This window comes from Haliotis rufescens, unplaced genomic scaffold, assembly GCF_023055435.1.
Source record: "Haliotis rufescens isolate VD_foot unplaced genomic scaffold, xgHalRufe1.0.p SCAF_12, whole genome shotgun sequence".
NCBI classification, from domain to species: domain Eukaryota; kingdom Metazoa; phylum Mollusca; class Gastropoda; order Lepetellida; family Haliotidae; genus Haliotis; species Haliotis rufescens.
In genome coordinates, this window is record NW_025963802.1 from 9,764,035 (window position 1) to 9,786,447 (window position 22,413).

Consider the following 22,413-nt stretch of genomic DNA (forward strand, 5'->3'; position numbering starts at 1 on the left):
ACTGTATTCAGATATTTAAAAAATGGTGTCACTTAGTGTAGGTTGTATATCCGTGGAGTTTAGTTTGGACAAAGGTTTACTTGAAAATTATTAATCTAAAAATATTGAAGAATTAATTGCGTAAGGTTATGCACTGTCTGAATGGCTGACTACATAGCCCTGAAATGATATAATGCACGTGAAGATGCATGTCCCTCGTGGGTTTCACTGTACCATATGGGGATTCGAACCCGAGCATTAATTAACATACCTTGTTTGTTGCAATCGGTAACTATATTTAGTGTTTCTCTGGTTCATTAAAGTTAATAGTGCATGTATAGAAACGTTAAAATGATATCATTATATTGATTATAAGATATGTAAAATTAAGATAATTATTATGCTATTAAAATAGTGGGCGAGTGTCTAATAAATAAATTCTCTGCTAAACGCACATTGCATGTTAGAAATATTTCTGTAATGTAATGTATTGCTTTGCCTTTGAATTAAATGTTACATGGTGATATATAAGTTTGACAGCTGCCCCATATACAGTGCTATCAACACTACCAACACAAGCACCTGTCGTGCATGTCAAGTCAATTTCATGGATCGGCTAGTGAATCAGTGATACAAAGGTAATGCATGAAGGTACCTATGAACTACCAAGGACGCTTTATGTCTTATAAAAATATCATCTCAATTTGGTTTTGTAAGCACGTGCCTGAACATGACAGAAACAATAGCCATATACTTCATTGTTTGCGGAATTCGTCCATACCATATCTTTACAACGACTGGTCCCCACGTGTCAAAGTTCACTCCTACAATACCCATGTTATCAGGGCGAAGAACGCCGAGGGCAGTGTTATAAATGTGTACGCGCGCTTGCCAAACGTCACTTGTGACTGGATATTGAATGCGTGTTGTCCTTTAAACTTGGACAAAGTCCAAAGACTCCGTGACTCGTGTGTATATTCCAAGAAGGATCATTATTCGTGAACCGATAGCTTCAACATTGTCGCTCGGCGGTTGTCCTGCATGGAAGCAGACGACACAAAGATGGTGGAAATCTCGAAGCGTGAGGTGATGGAGCACGGAGAAGTCTACGACTATGTTAAACTGAAACAACTGCCTGAGTTTGGTGATCTCAGTGAAAAGGTAAATGATTTACTGAAAAGATCTACATGGATGGAGTTATATGGGATCGACTGGATGATCTTTCTGACAGGTATTGCAGGGGCGGCTTTCAGTTTATGGTTGCTGAAATCCGACTCGATATTTACGCTTGTGATTGGAGGCCTGCTAATGGGGTACTGTCATTCAGTTATCGCAACGAAGGGGGGTCACTGCTCTTCGCATGGAGCGGTGTGTCAGTCGTCTGCTTGGAACAAATTCTGGACTGTGTTTTTTGTCGAGTTTGTCGGTTCGTTTTCATCGGAGGCTGCGATCGATATACACATCAAGTATCACCATCCTCACACTAACATTATCGGACTCGGTGACTCAAGCACATGGAAGATGCCCATGCTCCCATCTTACATTTACATGTTTGTAGCGCCTATTCTGCTCCCAACAGCAACCCCGTTTCTTGGATTTTCAAACCTTTTCGGTCAATGGATGAAGCTGCTTCGATCTATCATTGTTGTTTCGTTAGGCCTTGCCTTCCACTTTTACCTTTTAATGACTTTTTCGGGATTTTCTCTGCTTGGCGCAATAATCTGCACATTTGCCAGCCGTGCTACCCTCGCGATTCCATACATCCATGTCAACATTTTCCAGCATATTGGCTTACCCATGTATTCAAACAAAGACAGGCCCAAAAGGATTTACCAGATGGCAACAGGGGTACTGAATCTGAGCAGGAATCCTATTCTTGATTATAGTTTTGGGCACAGCATCATCAGCTGTCATGTGGAGCATCATCTTTTCCCAAGACTCTCGGACAACATGTGCCTAAAGATCAAACCCCTGGTTTCCAAATTCCTGAAGGAAAGTGGACTCCCTTACAACGAAGAAACGTACTCCAGCCGCCTGAGTCTGTTCATTGATAAGTACGAGGAACTGATGGTGAATGCCCCACCCATCACTCACTTTGTTGGGCTTCAGTAACTTATGGACAACGAATTTGAAAGTGTTGGACTTTGTTGCCTGTGCTATCCTTGTGGATTAATCAACGATTAAGCATATTAAAAATGAACATTGGTCGTTTAATATCGTTATATGCTGATCAAGTTGATGGCATAATGGAAGCCTGACGGTTTGTCTCCTTCAATTAAAGTTCGTTAGGGCTATGTCAAGTTGATTACTTGTTGGATGGCTAATTTATCGAGAGTAAGAAGCTAGCAGCGATTTTGTTTGTGAAAAATTGTCTTCATCAGAATATGAGTCAAAAGCTTTTCTTTCTCCTCGTTCTTGTATGCTTTTTGTACTTGTACATCAGACTGAAACTCTTAATGAATTGATCACAAATCAGTATTTGGGACAGATTTTTGCCCTTTTTGAGAACTGACGTTTACATATGCTTGGTTAATTAATTGAATATATGATCGATTAAATTTTTAATAATCTGGAAAAAGATGTAGCGGTGTAATCATTTCAACGTGACCTTGTAATGCACCAAACAGCAATCACTATTTGATATCTTTTACTGACCACCGACCAGTTTCCATTTATTCATTCTATTTCTGAAGAATTCGGGAATTAAAGCTGACGGTACCACTTACTTTGACCTTTGTATAACATTGAGCAAATGCGCTTATTTCAGTCCGTGGAAATGTTTTGAGTCCATTTCCGTTATAGAGGGGGAAAAAATCACACCCCTCTATATGTGAATCAAGACAGTGGAAATAGACCTTTCCTATAGACAAGTTATCACCAACGCCTGCACATGCTAATAAGTATTACTGTTTATTACGGATTTCGCGATACATTCGGGTTATGCATGTTTGAAAACAAGTGCTTAATTAAGTTGTAATATCGTATTTTCGGGGAGAAATGACAGCCGGACTGTAAGCAATGACAAAACTAAATGTGTATGACTTGGATTTCTGTGTACGTGAACTAGTCACACGACATCCTCGTGTTTCTTTTCTAAAGGTATCTTTTAGCAAGGTGCTTATTTGATGTATTTTAAATGTTTCCAATCTAAAGGCAGTTTTGTTCATCATTGTCAGAAAAATACGTCTCCCTTCTAATGAAAACAATAAAGGTAAAACCAAGTCGCCATCATGTGTGCTTTAAATACGGGGTGCTCAGATTGTCGCTAGCCAGTACAGAAGTATGGTCGTGTATCACATAGGTGTGTATGTGTGTATACTCATACAACCTGGTGCATGTACATTTCAGAAACAGGTGTCAACAATGTGTGAAATATTGTATGAGAACTGTGACAATGCAACTGCAATGCAAACACTGTTATATTTCGTTGTGTTCATTATGCAGTGTGATTGTGGATATTATGTGTAATATTTTTTCCGCAGTGTTTAAGTATTTGCTGTGCCTGATATTTATTTGTAACTTTTTTTCCGAGTACATAACTTATATGTCCGAGTACATTCCAGTCCGAGGAATTTAAAAAGTAGAAGAAAAAAAATGTATCATGATAAGTTCGTGTTTTAAGTGTCCCCAAGAGCTTGCTTGATGCATATTCCCGGGCCCTACTCTGCGTGGAGATCATTTCGTTTTGGATTGCACAATATATGTGTCTCAGATGATTAGCCTTTGGTCACCAACCGACACGCCTGTTGGTTGGCGCTTCAAGTATAATGTTACTGTTTAGGAGGCAGTTAGGTGTTGTATGTCAGCTTTGTTGATATGTTGTGACTTTATATATGATATTAACAAATAGGAAGCTATTTACGTGTCTATATATTTGTGCAGATTATTTTCATCACGATGAATGGTAGAATATCATCATACATGTCATAGGGTTTACCAAACTGATTAGATGAGATCTTTACGCCTAACCGATACACACGGACTGCCAGTAGGTCCAAGTCGCATCATTTCGCTGTTCAGAGTTCGAATCCCAGATTTGCCCGGATTATGATCCATGTATTTTTAGTATCTCACCAGTACCTGTGGGGTTAGCCGAAGTGGTACACGACTCAGACCTGCACCACTGGATTGTTCACCCACACCAAGGTAACACGCCACGATATCACTGAAAAACTGTTCAAAACTGTTCAAAACAGCCTTAAACTAAAATAACTTGCTCACTCACCCACCCAGTAGGTTAGTAATTGGGAATCCTATAGAACCTTACGTAAGCAATGCAGTTTGTCCATGTATTATGCAAGAATGAAGTCCAACATCCAATGCAAAAGCAGGGTTAGAAATTAACAGTTTTTGTCCACTAGTCCTTATAATGATAACATATAGCAAAACCCTTAAAATGGGCCAATTTCTACTAGTCCTTAGGATACCTTTACTATTGGGCAGTTTGGTAAGGACTACAGGACTAGTGCCAATTTCTAATGCTGAAAAGATTAACATGGCAGTACATAAAATGCCGGTGGTATTGAATGGATCATGAAATGTCATGATATATAACGACTAACCCTGTCTTCACATGATGTGATAATTGCTGTTTTGGTTTTAATTTGAAGTAGGTTTTGTTAAGATTTTCTACTGTAATAATGAAATATATTTGTTTGAGAATTGAAGCTTACCAAACATAGATTTTGTGTCTGTTTTGTTTTTCCAATAGATTTTATGATCAGAAATGTTTGTTTGTTTGTTGTTTAACTCCACACTCAGCAATATTCCAGCTATGTGACGGCGGTTTGTAAATAACCGAATCTGGACCAGACTATCCAGTGATTGATATCATGAGAATCGACCCACACAATTGGGATACGACGACATGCATCAACCAAGTCAGCCAGCCTGACCACCCGATCCCGTTACTCGCCTCTTACGACATGCATAGTCGCCATTTATGGCAAGCATGGTTGCTGAAGACCTATTCTCCCCCGGATCTTCACGGGTGTATCAGAAATGGCTCAAACAAAGACAGCCAGACTTAAGGCTGGACTCACTCTACACTCAAGTGTTATCATGAAATTGCAACTGTGGTATCAGTTTACATAAAACGACTCCTCTACACATATAAACTTTTACATCAAGAGTTAGGATTTCCCATGTGTCTATTACTATCTACACCTCGAGCTACCACCTTCCCACACGACTTGTCATTTACACATACGACTAACCACTCATTCAGTCACTCACTTACCATCTATACTCACGACGCATCATCTACCCACACTATTGTCATCTTCACACATAGCTTGCTATCCACACACTTATCTCACCATCCAAACACTCGACTCCTTATCCATACACACGACTTACCATGCATAGCGCACACACACTACTTACCATAAGCACACATGCACGACCTACCACCCAAACACACTTGTCATCTACACACACGACTTACCATGCATAGCACACACACACTACTTACCATAAGCACACATGCACGACCTACCATCCAAACACACTTGTCATCTACACAAATGCACGACTTGCCATATAAACACGACAAACAATCTTCCAATGCACACGACTTGTCATTCATCCAAAACACACGACTTACCATCCTAACGCACAACTTACCACCCACACACACTTGCCATCAACACACATGGCTTTTAAGCCGCTTACCATACCAAAATCACATGCCGCGAAATCCAGCCAGGACCTTTCCTGATTAATATATTTCCGGATGGACGAATAACGGACAAACGTGGGAATGTTCCTATTATCATACAAGGGCGATGGGGAGCCTAGTGGTTTAAGCGTTCGCTCGTCACGCCGAAGACCCGGGTTCGATTCCTCTCATGGAACAATGTATGAAGCCCATTTCTGATGTAACCCGCCGTTATATTGCTTGAATATTACTAAAAGCGGAGTAAAACCACACTCACTCATATAATCATACAAAAACATTTTTTACTGTAATCACCCGGATGGCGGAGTTTACAGACAATTGGGGTCCAGAAAATGAGGCTTAGAAAGGAAAAAAATGACATGACTTGTTACATCTACATGTACGTTCGCATGTTTTCTTTTGTTCTATGCAAAATGGCCTGAAATACGGATGTTTCGCGATACATGGGGCCGTCTCCGTGATCTGGTGGATAAAGCGTCTGTTTGGAGAGCGGAAGATCGGTGGTTCGATCCCCGGCTTCCTCATAATAAACGACGTCAAAAGATGGTACTTGTTGTTACCCTGCCTGTCACTCCGCCTTAAGGGGATAAAACAAGAACTGGTAGGCTATACTCAATATACTGTGTCTGAATGGGCTATCCATGTCAAACATCGGCATGGTATGTATATCTATGGGCTAGCACTATGAAACAGGCATTAGTCCTGAACAGCACAAACAGCCACACAAACGTGCATGCAAGTCGCTATAATATTGAACGCGACGTTAAACTCAATTTTTACCTCACCTCACCTCACCGCAATACATCAAACTCTGTCTTTAACGTTTCAGTCGCAAGTATACTAAGACAAAGAAATCTATAGGTAAATCATGTGTCAAAACTTGGCCCACATGCAGCTACGTGATGATACAGATATATGTATATATAGAAGTAATGACGGTGCAATGATCAGGTCAAAACTAATGATAACATCTGTCGCTCGGCTGGTTGTGACTTGGCAGAGAGTCAACAGTTCATATACTGATATATACAAGCGTTATAAGTTCATATGGCCTAAAGTACATGACAACCTACACTGCGTGAAATTGTGTATTTCCAGGTACCCCCTTATGCTTGGAATATGGCGTGGGAATGTTGGATTCTATGCCCATAGGAGACATCACCTATGGAAAATGATATTGTCATGTGGAACTATATCTTTGTATGCCAAATGTTAGGAACGTATGCTCATAAAATGAATTATTTCCATGTATTCCAAAAGGTGCTAAAACATAACGGAATGAATGCATTTGAAGGTGCCAGTTTTACATATATTTCAAATTAATGGAAATAAAAAAGACCATGCCCCAACTATTTCCATTGGGTTTGAAAGTGATGCATATGATATTATTATTTACACATATTCCAAACGTGATTGAATAGAATACACCAAATCTCTAGAGTTCCAGACGTGTGAAATGTATTGGACATTCTTTAGTAATATCGATAGTGTTCATGGATATACATTGTAACCTGATATCAAGCTCAAGTACCGAGCGAATCAGTCATTAACGCAAGTCTTACGCCATGACAACGAGAGGGCGTAATAGTGGTGAAGAGGGGCGGGGGGCGGGGGTCCTTTGTTCTGGATCAGAAGCATGTGCCTTTTAATGACACAGATAGACAATGTCTAAACGAAGCGGAGGCAAATCTTTTGAGAAACTATGAAAGGCAAATCTCCCCCGATCAGTCTTGTCAATGTGGAAACCCATGTGAAGATGATAAACCTTTTATGTTCCAATGTACATTATTTCAATGCTTACTTTAATCATTATCTAATCAAGAGATTAAAGAGATTGTGATTAAATAAGTCAATATCATATTAACCCTGGTCAAATTATTTTTGATACAAAAACATATGGTTTCTGATATGAAAAGTATAGAAAAGTATAGTACCGCATATTACAATAAGCTACAACAATAACATGGTGTCATAGATCCATAACTAACTTCAAAACAAGTGTTATTGATATATCAATGACATGTTCTTGTATAACATGCTTCGAATGTCCTCACGCCTCTGCTTTGAGGCTACAAAAACTAAGAACTACAGTTTTGAAAACACTGGTCATGGTTCGTTGCACCAGAGGCTGAAATCTATCCAGGTAAGCGTATAGTCCTTGTCATAACACGGTCTTATTCTAAGTAATGAAAATAAGACCATGTAATTGTGAGACAGAGACAATACAACTATATTTACAATATCTACATCATGGTGATTACTCATATTTAAATGGATATGGAGGTGAAAACATTTTGTTCTTAGATAGTTTATTAATTAATTGCAACTGTGAATTGTACTGTAGGCCTAACGACCTTTCTACGAATAAAATACCTGCCTGTTTGATACGAATGTTTTATATACATTGATCTAAGGAATTACATCAAACTTCAGCTAACTACTACTTCTCTACAATGTGACTGTAGTCGTCTACGGGAATTTGGGGTAACCAACCTTTGCTCAACCAGCTATAGTTGGTTGGTTTGTTGTTTAACCCCGCAGCAATATTCAACCAGCTATAGGAATATATCACCATGCCTGACTGATTATATATATTTCAGTCTCCTTTAAGTCTCCAGTCATGCATACATGTAACTACAACATAGACTTAATACGTATATAATGTCTGTGGCATTGTTTCAAATTGCACGAGTTTAACTATATGCGCACACGTATAATATTTGGCGACGTTTCATATCTTGACATATATAATTGTGGCATGCAGTTCATACCGAAATAATATTCCACATATTATTCCTAAATACTTGTTACACGGATATGTAGTGGTAGAAACATTTGCACACAAGTTGCCTTTCAGGGATATCAGTTCCGTTCTTTATTATCTTAGCTAACAGCTGGTGTTACACTTTAACCAAGGATTGTCTTCATTGTTAACACATGATATCTATCTATTGTGGCCTGTTTACCCGAAGCTTGTAAATTATAGTGACGTGGTCGTCCTACAAACATATTTAAATAAAATGTTAACAGCTAAATGAGATAAAATGACGTTCCAATATTTTTTCTCGTCAGACTGAGGGCAGTAAATCCCCAGCAAGGATATAGTCCTTCCAGCACGTCTCCCACTGCCTTGAAGGTTACATGATGTCCTGACCTCCATGTGGTGATGTAACTCTCTCTGCGGGACAGAGATGTTAGTCTAGCTGGTGTGGTTCTACTATTTGTATTGACTTGACGGAGGGTCGGCTTGGAAGGATACTATTTTCATGACGAGTTTCGTTTATGTACAGGGTGTAAATATATCATGGTTGTTTGCCCGACCTATGATACCAGACATTTTTTAAACCAAATTTGTGAAAGTGTTTTCAAAGAATGACCATGAAAAGATGGCCCTGCTATATCAATGCCTGTTCAGAGAATCAAAGTGTTGCTGCATCATTCACATACAAGCGAGAGACAGTACTTGCTGTGACGCCTCTTCAGCAACATTGCAAAATTGCATCTTTCACTGAACATACTTTTATGGTCGTTGACTAACATGACGTACATAATGTTGGAATGTTATAGTACAAGCACAAAGTTCACAGGATTGTTATCTCGGAATACATTGTTATTGTTTTTCATAAAAGTAAGCTCTCAAATTTTCGTGTTTCCTTGCAACTAACGCACAAAATTACTTGCATTAGATTTCTTCGTCAAATGTCCTCTGTGATAATGTTACAAATAAGCTTAGGCTTTATCTTCCCCATGGCCACTTGCAAAACATGTCCGTCGCTATTGCACTGAGCATCCTTTGTCCAACTTAACTAGCTTTGCCTTTGTTTACAGACTCTGCAGGGATACCGAGCGACAGCAGAGATGAAATTAGTTAAATATCCATATATTTCCAATGTATTCCATAAAGTTTGATTGAACTTTGATGCTTGTATTAGGTCACGAAAAGCAATGAAATGACACACAGCTAAATGATTCGACTAGTGTTTCTCTGTCTTCCAAACGTGTAGGTGCCAATCGTATCTCATATATGCCAAGACCCGTGAAGATCCGGGGTAGAATAGGTCTTCAGCAGCCCATGCTTGCCTTAAGGTGACTATGCATGTCGTAAGAGTCGGCTAACGGGATCGGGTGGTCAGGCTCGCTGACTTGGTTGATGCATGTCATCTATCCCAATTGCGTGGATCGATGCTCATGATATCAGTCACTGGACTGTCTGGTCCAGACTCGATTATTTACAGATCGCCGTCATATAGCTGGAATTTTGCTGAGTGTGGCGTTAAACAACAAACCAAAAAATCATATATGCCAAACGTAGGCAAAAAGATTAGAAATTTTAAAATGTCCTAATACGTTCTATACCTGGATATTTAAGGGAAATGTTTCATTTCGAACGTTTGAAACAAGGCTTGAAATAATAAACTGGCCAAACTATTCCAAATGGTATGCGCACACATGCAAATATCATTAATATGGTTGAGTGTTTCTACTCCTGGCTGACGTGACATAACACATCTGCCAGGATAATGAACGTGTGTGGACACTGATGAAAATGAGTTCATTTCTACACCACTTCCAAACTAGGGATACATGAAACAACATGTATAACCAAATGATCAGGAATACTTAGAAATGAGTGCATTTACATTAATACCAACACCATTCCAATGTCAGGAAATGGGCTTTTTCGTGCCGTGGTGTCGGTTCAATTAACCCGACAAGTACCCGAATAGACATTCACACAATACACGTAACTATGTCGTGTCTGTCTTCAGTACTACACTAGTCCGGTGCTGCTATAGCAACGTGTACACATTGCCAAACAAGCATGGGCAGTAATGGCACGCTTTGTTGACGCAAGGAACGACCATACTATCTACCGAGACGAGCTTCTAATCAAAGGATATTAATGCAGTCATTTATTAATCCACTATATAGTGTTTGGGCGCACTTGTGGAGTGTACGGGTCAGCAGCCTGCGGGTTTTCACCAGTTACATGATCGCTGTCATTTCCGTAGTTGGTGCGTATATATAGAAATTAATACATTTCAATCCCACCTGACTGAAATTCAAGTGAGTGAATGTCTCGGCCTGATTGTCCGGCGTCCATCGTAAACATCTTCTCAGAAACCACTGGACCAATGAAGACGAAGCTTTACATGCTTGTTGCCAACACTGATGACACCTCAATTGTTCAAGGGGTCGAGCCTTTCTTGACAACGGTATAATGATCTATGCCGAAACGTCGTTTTTACAGTAAATAGAGAAGTTGTTATCCATAAATTGTATCTACTTTGAGGTCTGAATTCAATTTTCAATATGGCCGCCACGACAGCCACATTGAAAAACCTATAATTTAGGGCCATTACTCAGCCAATGTTTGTTCAAACTTCAATGAACTTTGGTATTATATTTAGTTAGTCGTAGGACTCAACATGTATGCAACATTTTACATTTTGATCTTTGTGTTTAGACCAAGCTCTTAGATTCTCGAATTTCGTGGAACTGTAAACATTACCCCACAGAAACCGCTGAACCAGTGCAGCTGAAACTTAACATCCTTGTTCCCACCCCTGCTGACACCCCAATCTGCTTAGGGAGTTCTGCAGCCACATTGGTAAACCGATGTATGGCCTTTTTTTGGTTAAGATGTAATTCTATTTTGTATATGCTAAGTTAGTAGAAGGACTCAACATTTTACATTTTGAAATAGTTTTGACGTTTGTGTTTTGTTCAAATCAGTACGATTTGCGTGTTAGTGCAGTCTTTATGTAGAAGATCTTTGGATATCAGTGCCGCCTGCAAATTTGTTAAGTGACTGTAGTTGATGAAGTACAGTACTGCGGCATAGCTTGAATATTTTGAGTGAGTGAGTGAGTTGGGTTTAATGCCGCTTTTAACAGTATTCCAGACATATCGCGGCGTGTCAGCTTAATGTGGGAGGAAAGCCCCAAGTGATGCAGGCCTCAGACGTTTACCACTTCGGTGAAACCCACCAGCACGGGTAAGGTGCTGACAAACTTAGAAACATAATTGGGGCGAACCGGGATTCGAAACCACAATCATAGGTTTCTGGCGTGCCCAAGGGACGCAACTCTGCACAGCGAATCGCGGCGCCTTAGACGACTGCGCTACCCGTGCCCCCTTGAATATATTGTCATGGTGGATCCAATAACCATACTGAAAAGCAGCATGCATTATAATACCATTCTCTTGTCTGGTGGCACCCTTAAATACAAAGCTCTTGTCTAGCTTCATGGTTAACGCCAGAGACCTACATCAATTCGGGCTTTCCTCCCACATAAAGCTGACACACTGTAATATAAGCGAATACTGATAAAAGTGGCGTTAAACCCAACTCACTCACTCCCTCACTCTGGTGTCATCTTTAGACCACGGTTTTGTCATTAACAACATAAACATACTTGTATTGTCAAAAGACAAGAATTATATACCAAAATCATGACAAATTATGCCATGAATGAGAAAAAAAGAAGGTATTGTGTCAACAGTCTGGAGGATGGGGTCATTCTTCAGTCAAGGGAAGACTGAAATCAGCGCATGAAACTCCTTTCACTCCCTCACAACTGTCAGTCAGTATTGTGTATGTCCACCACGGGAATCAATGCACGCCTCCACACCGCCATGAGAAGATGAAATACGACTGATCACAAGAAATAGGATTCAACACCATTCTTTTTAGAGGACCGGTGCTGATCCATGTTATAAGGGCGACCTACTCGTACTCTAATTTTACGGTCAAGGTGATCCCACGAGAGTTCTATAGGTGAGAAGTCTGGTGATTGTGCTGGCCAAGCCAAGATGTTGTTTGGGGCCTTGTGTTGTCTTGTTGAAACATGGTCCGTCCTGTTCTGCTGCAAGAACGGTGGTACAACTAGGTAGAGAGATTGGTCAATGTAATGCTGTCCAGTGATAGTTCCTTCCCAAATCACCAGATCTGTCTTGACTAGGCTACAGATGCTGTATTGACGGAACCAATGATGTGGCATTTAAGGATTAATGATGCCGCATTGCAGGACAAAAGAAACAGACCTTTTATACCCATATCTTTGTAGGTTGGCATGCTGTAAGTACAGCCAACGTTCCACTTCAAACTCAAGTTCCATTGATCTGGATACTGTAGCGTGTTCATTACTCAGCACATTGTGTTGGTTGTGTTTGGGAGATTGATTCTCAACCATTTTGTGACACTTTTCGGGGTTTGGACCCAACGTGTCCAAATTTCAGTTTGGTAAAGTTTTTCTGTCAGTTTACATCAAAAGTTATGCTATTTATGTACATCGTCCTCAATCTTTGTAATTGAAAAGTACATTCCTCGAGCAGTTGTAAGTACAAACATATCAAGTTGATCAGTTACCTGAAGAAAACTGCACACTTTGCTTATGCTACACATGGTGTTGTAAAAATCTTTTATAATATATAAATGCTTTGTTTTACTACAATTTTCAATATTCTGGTTAAAATCACCTATATCTGTCTGATTTAGTGAGCAGTGAGTAAACTTTAACATTCTTTCCATATGTTGAATTTGAAATGTGACGAAAAACAATCTCAGCTCTCTTATATGAAGAAAAAATATCTCAGCCTCTTACAATGAAGAAAAAAACATGACACTAAACAAAAACAATGTGCCCCCCAATAAATATCATAAGGTCCGCCCCTAAACATCTCCGACCTGAGTCCTACTATGACGAAGATGGTTGCAAATTACTTTTCAACATAATCTCGTCCGAGATCTACACACTTCTACCAACGATGCTGAAGAGCCTGGATCCAATTGGTGCAAGCAGAAATGACGTCATCGTCATTTGCATAATGCTTGCAAGAGAATCCTTTTTATTCAAGTTTGGAAAGAGGTGCCAAATCTGGTGAATACTGAGGATATCCAATAAGTTCCCAGAAAACAGAAGCTATCACCAGCTGATGGAACCTACTCTGCCTTCTTTGGAGGTGGAGACGTTAGCTGTTTCCACTGTTGTTTAGTCTCTGACTGAAGGTTACAAATTTCTCAACAAAATCAGCTGGATCTGCATCAAAACGACGATAATTCTGCCGAGAGATGATGAGCCTGGAGCGTTTTGATCAGGAGTGAAAAGCATGCAACAGCATGCTGAAACCTTTCTCATGCCCAGGTCATTTCCCAGACATCGTGAGAGATGCCTACTGCATTGGCGGCTGTTGGAGTTAGCCCTTCAGATGGTGAAACTTGATGACAGAGCGGCAGCCAATTTGTGCCCATTTTCATCAGCCAAGAATACCTAGTATTTGTGATGCCTGCTAAAATATGCTCTCTGGTTATGCATTTGGTTCAAATGCATCCTGTAAGCATAGCAAGTATTGTACTTAAAGCATGCAAAGTGTTAAATGTTCACTAATACATCCTTCGTAGTTCGTAGCTCAGAACCTTCCGGCCACCCCTCGTATTTAGAAATCAGCGCTAAGCACACCACGCTCACTCTCATCTGCATGGTGCCTTGAAATCCCACTGTTTATAGACAACACAGTTCCGTATATTTCATAGGATACTACTATTGGCCTTAAGCATCAGGCCAAAATATATGGGTCCAATGAAAGCTATCAATTCAAAAGGACGCTAAAACGGTGTTTCGCCGCAATATGGCTCTGTTTGTGTTCGCGGATGGTGGAGGTATGTAGTGTTTTCAAGACCGTTGACTATTGACCGTGACAGACTGTAGCTTCAGGAAAATATCCTCAGACTGACTGAAACGTCTTTTATAATGAAACGGCACCGAGAGTCAAATATAAAGATAACGAAATAAAATAGATCTATGTTATTTTTTCAGAATCGCCTGTTTTATTATTTTTCGCACGTAGCAATTTAATAATCACACATGCAAAACTTAACAAAAATAAATCGACGAAACAATAACTCGGCAGTGGTTCTTGCTTGTCAGACTCTGACCTGATTGTGACCTAATGTGCATTGATGACGATGACGGATGATTACGTGCCGGTACCGAGATAACGTTTCGGGGGACGATAACCCATTTGTCTGGGCGTCTCTCACCTGCCAATTACTATCCCCCTGTGATTAGACTTCATCCCGCTTGATAAGGGTGTTAGAACCTACACCGAAACGTCGCTCCTAATTGTAATGAAGAAGTTGTTCATCCATATATCTTATCCTTACTTAGTACTCCAACTGCGACCCGTGAAGATTCCAGGGTAGAATAGGTCTTCAGCAACCCATGCTTGTCGTAAAAGGCGACTATGCTTGTCGTAAAAGGCGACTAACGGGATCGGGTGGTCAGGCTCGCTGACTTGGTTGATGCATGTCATCGATCCCAATTGCGTGGATCGATGCTCATGATATTAATCACTGGATTGTCTGGTCCAGACTCGATTATTTACAGACCGCCGTCATATAGCTGGAATATTGCTGAGTGCTGCGTTAAACAACAAACCAACCAAACCAACTCCAACTGCTTAATGCATCTCAAAGAAGCTGATTCCCCTAACGACTGTGTAAGCTAAGGCCAATGCCTTGGTCGATGCGATAACCTTGCTTAACACTTTGGTTTACTGCGGTAAAGAGATATTGATTGTGGGGTGGTGGCACAGCGTTCTTTGAGGAACATACTTATTCAAATTGTTCGAGTTGATCGATATTTTACAGCTTTCCGGGTCCAGTGCCATTACATTCAATTTAACACTAGTATTTGAAACGACGTGGGGAGATTAGGTTGGCATGTTTGTAAGTCGTGCAGAGTGTCTGCAATAGCGAGGGCCTATCTCAAGTCAAAATTACCTCTCGTCATCCCTGGACAAGATGAATGATGCGAGTGATGGATGTATATAAACAGAAGGGCAAAAAATGTATACCGAGTTTGGTTTTTTATGTAACTGAAAATTGAAAGAAACTGTTGTTTAATTTGATTATGTGTACTTAACCACCACTCATTTTAGCAACAGTTTCTAAATGTAATCTGTGGCTGGTTAATTGTGTGTAAAAATATATTGGTTGGGTAGGGTAAGAAAAGAATCTGCAACCACATGACACCCACAAATGTTTGAAATGTAAATTTTTGCCGAAGAAGACAAGATAAGATGTCTAAGATACCCATCAGCAGCTGTGCACTATGCGAAAGATAATCAAGATCAAACTTAGGAAAAAATCAACTGAGAGGAATAGTTTCTTTTGCTTCTCATTTGATATCCTGGCTACTACAGACTACGGTGTAAAACAATAGTCGCACCTCGATGTCGCTCAACACTGTCAAGACATTGTAAATCAGTACAGTATTTACAAACATTTACAGACACTGTACAGTATCTATTTTATCCATAGCTTTAGTTGTTTTGGTTGGGTTTTTTAGCTTTAGTTATTGACCTTCATTTTTGACACAAGTACGCCTTTTGTAGGACGTTTACCGCTTTGGTGAAACCCACGAGCACGGATAAGCTTGTTAAATGAAGAAAGTGATTTCATAGTGCTGGGAAATAGTGAGTGAGTGATTGGGTGATTGAGTGATTGATTGAGTGAGTGAGTGAATGAGTTGGGTTTAACGTCGTTATCATTATATCAGTTAACTCGTGGCTTATCAACTTAGTGTGGGAGGAAAGCCTGATGTGATGCAGGTCTTGGACGCTTACCACTTTGGTGAAACACACGAGTACGGCTATGCTTGTTAATTGAAGAGTGCGATTTCATAGTGCTGGGAAATAGTGAGTGAGTGAGTAAGTTGGGTTTAACGTCGTTATCAATATATCAGTTAACTCGTGGCTTGTCAATTTGATGAAGGAGAAAGTCCGAAATGATTGCGATTAAAGAGTGCGATTCCATAGTGCTGGGCAATAAATGCACATTAGGGGATATGTCGCTAAAATATTTATAGTATTGAATCGTGCACTTGGCTGAGAGAAATTGTATAGGCACAAATCTTGCCTTTTTCCGTCAACGACACCAGAATAACACAAATGGCAGAAAGGTGGCTTTGGCATGTGAAGTTTATGCATAAGAGGTTACTGCATGGGCAATTTAACCTAAAAGGATCGTAGAGTTGTGAGAGGGAACCAAATACTCCCAAACCGGCATTCATATCTGGCTTTATATCGGGGTAGTCTGCAAAGTCTAATCTATTCTGGTGCAGACTTGCTGTGTCTAACAGTCCTTGTATCGATCGATGCCGTGTAACTGACTGACTCGGAACGACACGGGCTGTTTAAGAGGAAGTCGACCCGTGAAGATTCCGGGGTAGAATAGGTCTTCAGCAACCCATGCTTGCCGTAAAAGGTGACCATGCTTGTCGTAAGAGGCGACTAACGGGATCAGGTGGTCAGGCTCGCTGACTTGGTTGATGCATGTCATCGTACCCCAATTGCGTGGATCGATGCCCATGATGGCAATCACTGGATTGTCTTGTCCAGACTCGATTATTTACAGACTGCCGTCATATAGATATAGCTGAAATACTGCTGAGTGCGGCGTTAAACAACAAACAAACAAACAAATACATAATAGGAAGTCAATACTTGAAAGAATTCATGTACAATCATACTCTGTTCGGTGGTCCGCCAGCCGTATCCGTGTCCGTATTGTGGACAATTACTTATCATTTTAATATTATTATTTTTATAGCATCTTTATTACATCCTGATTCCACGTTGTTACGTCCCTGTACAACAACACCACCTGAACAGGCGAATCAGGGGATATTGTTTCGATGTGAAAAGTAAATAATATAATACTATTTATTAATTGACATCAAGAACAGTTGTTAGTTTGGATGCAAAGGATGACTTGTATACTTCAGTAAGTACGAATGATGACAAGCACAGTATGACGTGTACATGAATCGTTATTCCGGACACTTGTTAATCGGGACGATCTCTCCTTTGACAATAGTGTGAGTCAGCGAGTAAAAGTCCTCGTCTCTTGATTGAAATAGAATCACGAAATATCATGATGATGAATCAACAAAGATAGCCGCATAGGCAAATACTTGTGCTAATAATAAGTGAAAACAAGACGTTCCGTCGATAAGACATATTACCGTAATAACAACAAATGCAAAAAGTGCGCCTTTCAAGAAAAATCCATTTTGTAAGCGTTAAACACCCATATTGTTTTTGGGTGTTTTTTAAGCGACGTGTCATTCAAAAAGCTTAAAAAGAAGATATGGCTGAGAACAGGGCAGGGTAACTATCATAATAGAACGAAAGTTGAATAGGCTGGATAATCGAGGCTGCGTTAGAGACGACGATATAATGGATCGGTTAGTCAGACCTTCCTCGATGGATGTTGCTGATATCGACCAGTGGTCAGTCCGGCCAGACTTGTTAAATACAGACCGCCGTGAAACTGTTGGAATATTGCTGAATGCGGCGTTACACAACACTCACTTGCAAGCTTGTGACTTATTGACAGGCCAAACTTTACATTGATATTTTTCTTCGAGGAATCCTTATAAGGGGGTTTCCGGTATCTATAAACGTTTTTTTTGGTGTTTTTTTTAACGCTGCACTCAGCAACATTCAAGCCATACGACGCCGGTCTGTAAATACTCGAGTCTGAACATGACAATCCAGTGATTGGCATCATGAGAATCGACCTACGCAATTTGAATACGATGACATGCATCAACCAAGTCAGCGAGTATGACCACCCACTCCCGCTTGTTGCCTCGATAAGCATCGATAAGCATTGGTTGCCTAAGACCAATTCTAGCCTGGAGCTTCACGGAGCTTTATCCATACGTGACTGATATGGAAAAGCAATCACCATCACGAATATTTGCAGTACAGCCTAAACTCACCTGAGATAGTTCTAGGCTTCTGATTACTGACTGATTCACACGTAACCACGCATTACCATGGTTACAAATGAAAGTCGATATGGAAACTGAGATTGAACTGTTATTTTCAACACTGGGCGTAATACAGACACACTGAAAACTCATCCTGTGTACGCGCTGCAGTTTTTGAAAGGGGATAGCTTTATAACAAGCTCGTTGTTTAATTTTCGGTACGGAAATATCTGTTAATCTGTTTTGCACTCCGCAAGAATACATATACACCTGATACCCTCTTTAGAGAGTTAGACGTGTCGTTATGGAAACCTTGCATTTACAGAAGGTTTTATTTGAGTGGTTCGGCGAACATGCAAAATAGTCACGGAAACAGTCGAGGTCTTGGAATGTGCTCACGGAAACAGACGAGATCTTGGCGTGTGTTCACGGAAACAGACGGGGTCTTGGCGTGTGCTCACGGAAACAGACGAAGTCTTGGCGTGTGCTCACGGAAACAGACGAGGTTTGGGCGCACGGTCTGCGTAATCGCTCTGATTCTGAAACTTGGTCTGTCAAGCACCAGACCCTTCTTCGTGACAGATGTGATATAACTAAAATAGATGTGTCTTATTGTATTGACCTTTTTCACACTTCGCTACTTCCGGTTTGAAAGCGAGGCTTGGAGAGCAGAAGGTGAAGGCCGGATAGCACATGAAACACATGGAGATGTCAACAAGACACGCAATCGGGACAAACTGTGACAATTTAACCATCCCGGTACATTTATCGTAAGAGCTGAACAGACTTAATACAAATGCTACTGAGATCTTGTAAAGAATAATTCATTGTTTACACACCATTAAGCCATACTATTTATTGTTAGTTTAAATAACTTTGCGGATTGTATTTGAAGTCGAAATATTGACCTTTTGATCATATCTAGATATAGATCTATGTCAGAAACTAACTAAATTGATATGTTGATATCATGTATCAAATTGTAACCTACTGAGAATTTACAATCGTAACAAATAAGAATTTTGCATCAGTTGCGTATTTGATGTAAATTGTAATGGACTCAAATGCATTCCAATAAAATATTAGACCTGTAGATCTACTTGTGCTGTTGTGATTGTGAACAGTTGTTATTTTGATTGTCAATGTTGACAGATTAGATAGCATGAGGTGTTATATTTCAACTGAATTATTACATAAAGGGTGTGTAAATATTTGTAGTAAAGTACAGTTTGATCTGCAATTTTGTAAACAATATTTCTACAAAAATATTTACTTTACTATACCAAATTATTCATGTCATGAAATGAACAAAACCCCAACTAATTAATGGCCAGTAAATGTTCAATCTACATGTGATCTTTATATAATTTACAGAAACAGATAACTCTTTAACAGTCTGTATTCAAATATTTCAAATGCATAAATTGATATTGACATTACTATAAACAAAGTATAAACAGAATTATTTTTAATTCCAATGCGTATTCCAATCGTAACTCATTTATTCCCTTTGTTTAATTGTGAAACTCATCTGGTTTTATGTCCACAAACATGTTTTGAAACTTTAAAACAAAATAATTTCTTTTGTGCAAGCAATTGCCATGTATTATTGATTATTAAGCATATCAATTTATATGTAAGAATATAGTTGTGCTTACTGTGTCATTTTGCAATAATTATATTGTTATGATGTAATAGTTTACTATTTTTAACAATCTTTAGAACCTTAGTTTATTTCAATCAAGTCAAGTGGTGTGATCAGTTTGATAATTTGTATAATTCAATCAAAATGAGAAATATAAAAAAATATAAATACATAGAAGAAATTTGTTTTTCTTGTCAAATAACGATGATAGCATGAATTTATCTCATCTTGTGATCTGACAAAGTTAATTTTTTCAAGTCAAGATATCAACTTTAGTAAACCACAAGAAGAGATAAACATTTCATTTGAAAAAAAAGATTCAAGTCTTATATTTTCTTTGTGATCTTCATGACCTTACTGGGGCGGTCGGGTAGCCTAGTGGTTAACGCGTTCGCTCGTCACGCCGAAGACCCGGGTTCGAATCCCGACATAGGTACAATGTGTGAAGCCCATTTCTGGTGTCCCCCGCCGTGATATTGCTGGAATATTGCTAAAAGCGGCGTAAAACCATACTCACTCACTTACTCACTCACTTACTCACTCATGACCTTACTCAGAAAACCATAGTCCCAATGAGGCAGACTGACTGTAGGTGTGACAAAACGTGATATTTCACGTGATTTTAATAAAAATCTTTTTTATTTCACTCTAGCGAAAGTACGTTTTCAGCATGGTCAGACTAAACAAAGTATTTCATGGTTAAATACATACCGGTAATACAAATATCAAAACGTGTTTCATTAAAACAAGAGTGAATGTCTGTGTGACATTGATATAAAGAGCTGTAGTACACTGTCATTAAATTGATGCATCTGTTGTGTTTACTGTTTACACCGAATATAGTGTTTGAGTTTTAGACATATCAGATGAATTGATGCCTTCAAGATTGTTCTATATAGCATGTAATGTTACACACTGTGATTAATTTTCCTTAAATTTCTCTATTTCAGAAGATAATTGTTTTCTAAATAAGCAATATTTTGAGAGAGTGTGAATATGCATTGTTTATAAAAATAATTATGGAAGTAGAAATATTATTACAATATTATTGATTATTCATTTCAGGCTTAGAGTCAAGCGAGTCAACACAATGAAGTACTAGTATCCGGTGATGGATGCCTGGAGGAGCTTTCTGCTGACAGTAACACACTGGTTACAATGTGCGTCCTGTCAAAGGACGAGGAAGTGAAAAGCCATATTCATATAATCAACAAATGTGCTTCCTGTCACATTTCGCGTAAATAGGACGAGGAAGTGAAAAGCCTTATTCACTCACAAAACAAAATGGCCAATATTTATCATACACTAAAAATGTACATTGTACCATTTGTTTACAAGCGAGAAAATTATTTTCTCTTGGAATTTAATTAGGTGCTGTTGACTGACAAAGACACCCGGTCCATGTTTAGTTTTGAAAACTTATATTGTGAGAAATAAAGACATGAAAATCTCGGTTTGTTTTTCTTTATTAAATATGAGAAATCCAGATTGTTCCATCAACATAATTTGTACCGATACATATATTTTATCTTGGCTTGATTACCAATTGAAGTTGATTCCTTTTCATCTTTTGTTATTTTATCTGTACTGATCAAGACATTTTCAAACTATTCAGGATAAATGTATTAGTAACTTCCTTTTGATGTACAATTACCTATCATGATACAGGATTAGGTCAGGGTGTTCAAGAAGTTGGTGTTTGTATCAATTCTTATATTTCTTCAATTTCATGCATTATTTATATTTATAAATTTTAAGTTTCCTTTTAACTTTTTTAAACAGTTCACACATTATTACTTGTGTCGTGTACGGTGCAATCTCAATCGGTAATAATCGGTTAAATAAGTGATGTTTGAAGAAGAAGTAAAGTATCATCTGTCATTGTACACACTGAATAGAGTTATCGCCCCTTCTGAATATTTATTTTGACACACTAGTTATTTTGTGAACTAATTTCATTTAAATCGTAATATGTTTAGATGAAAATCATAGCAGAAAAAGCATTTTTTGTCAACTGGATTCATGGCAAAACGACAGTGCGTTGTGCAGCAAACACCACTATGAAACGTGAAATAAACATGATCGACGATCTCGAGTTGCCAAACCACGCATTGACTGAGCAAATTTGCAAAAGTACACTGACGTGTTTCATGTTATGCGGTTCATTTACGATACAAAACTTCTGCCATTGAATGTACTGTCACAATGAACCAATATGCCGACGAGGTTATGATAAAACAATCTATTTCTGAAATACGTATCTCGAAATGCACCTTTCGATTCACTTCCGGGATCCTGACAGCAAAATGCTAATTCCAGTGTATTAC

The 22,413-nt window shown here is 39.1% G+C and overlaps 1 protein-coding gene across 1 annotated transcript; it reads left to right on the forward strand.

The window, feature by feature from the left end:
- The first annotated feature begins 802 nt into the window (after positions 1 to 802).
- LOC124143877 (fatty acid desaturase 6-like) lies at positions 803 to 4,660 on the forward strand. The gene has a single exon (XM_046513024.2). The coding sequence runs from the start codon at positions 1,021 to 1,023 to the stop codon at positions 2,089 to 2,091; it is 1,071 nt and encodes a 356-aa protein (XP_046368980.2). The 5' UTR covers positions 803 to 1,020; the 3' UTR covers positions 2,092 to 4,660.
- Positions 4,661 to 22,413: the final 17,753 nt, after the last annotated feature.

Excerpts from the sequence above, each read along its gene's own strand:
- LOC124143877 (XM_046513024.2), top strand. The coding sequence starts at position 1,021 with ATGGAAGCAGACGACACAAAGATGGTGGAAATCTCGAAGCGTGAGGTG.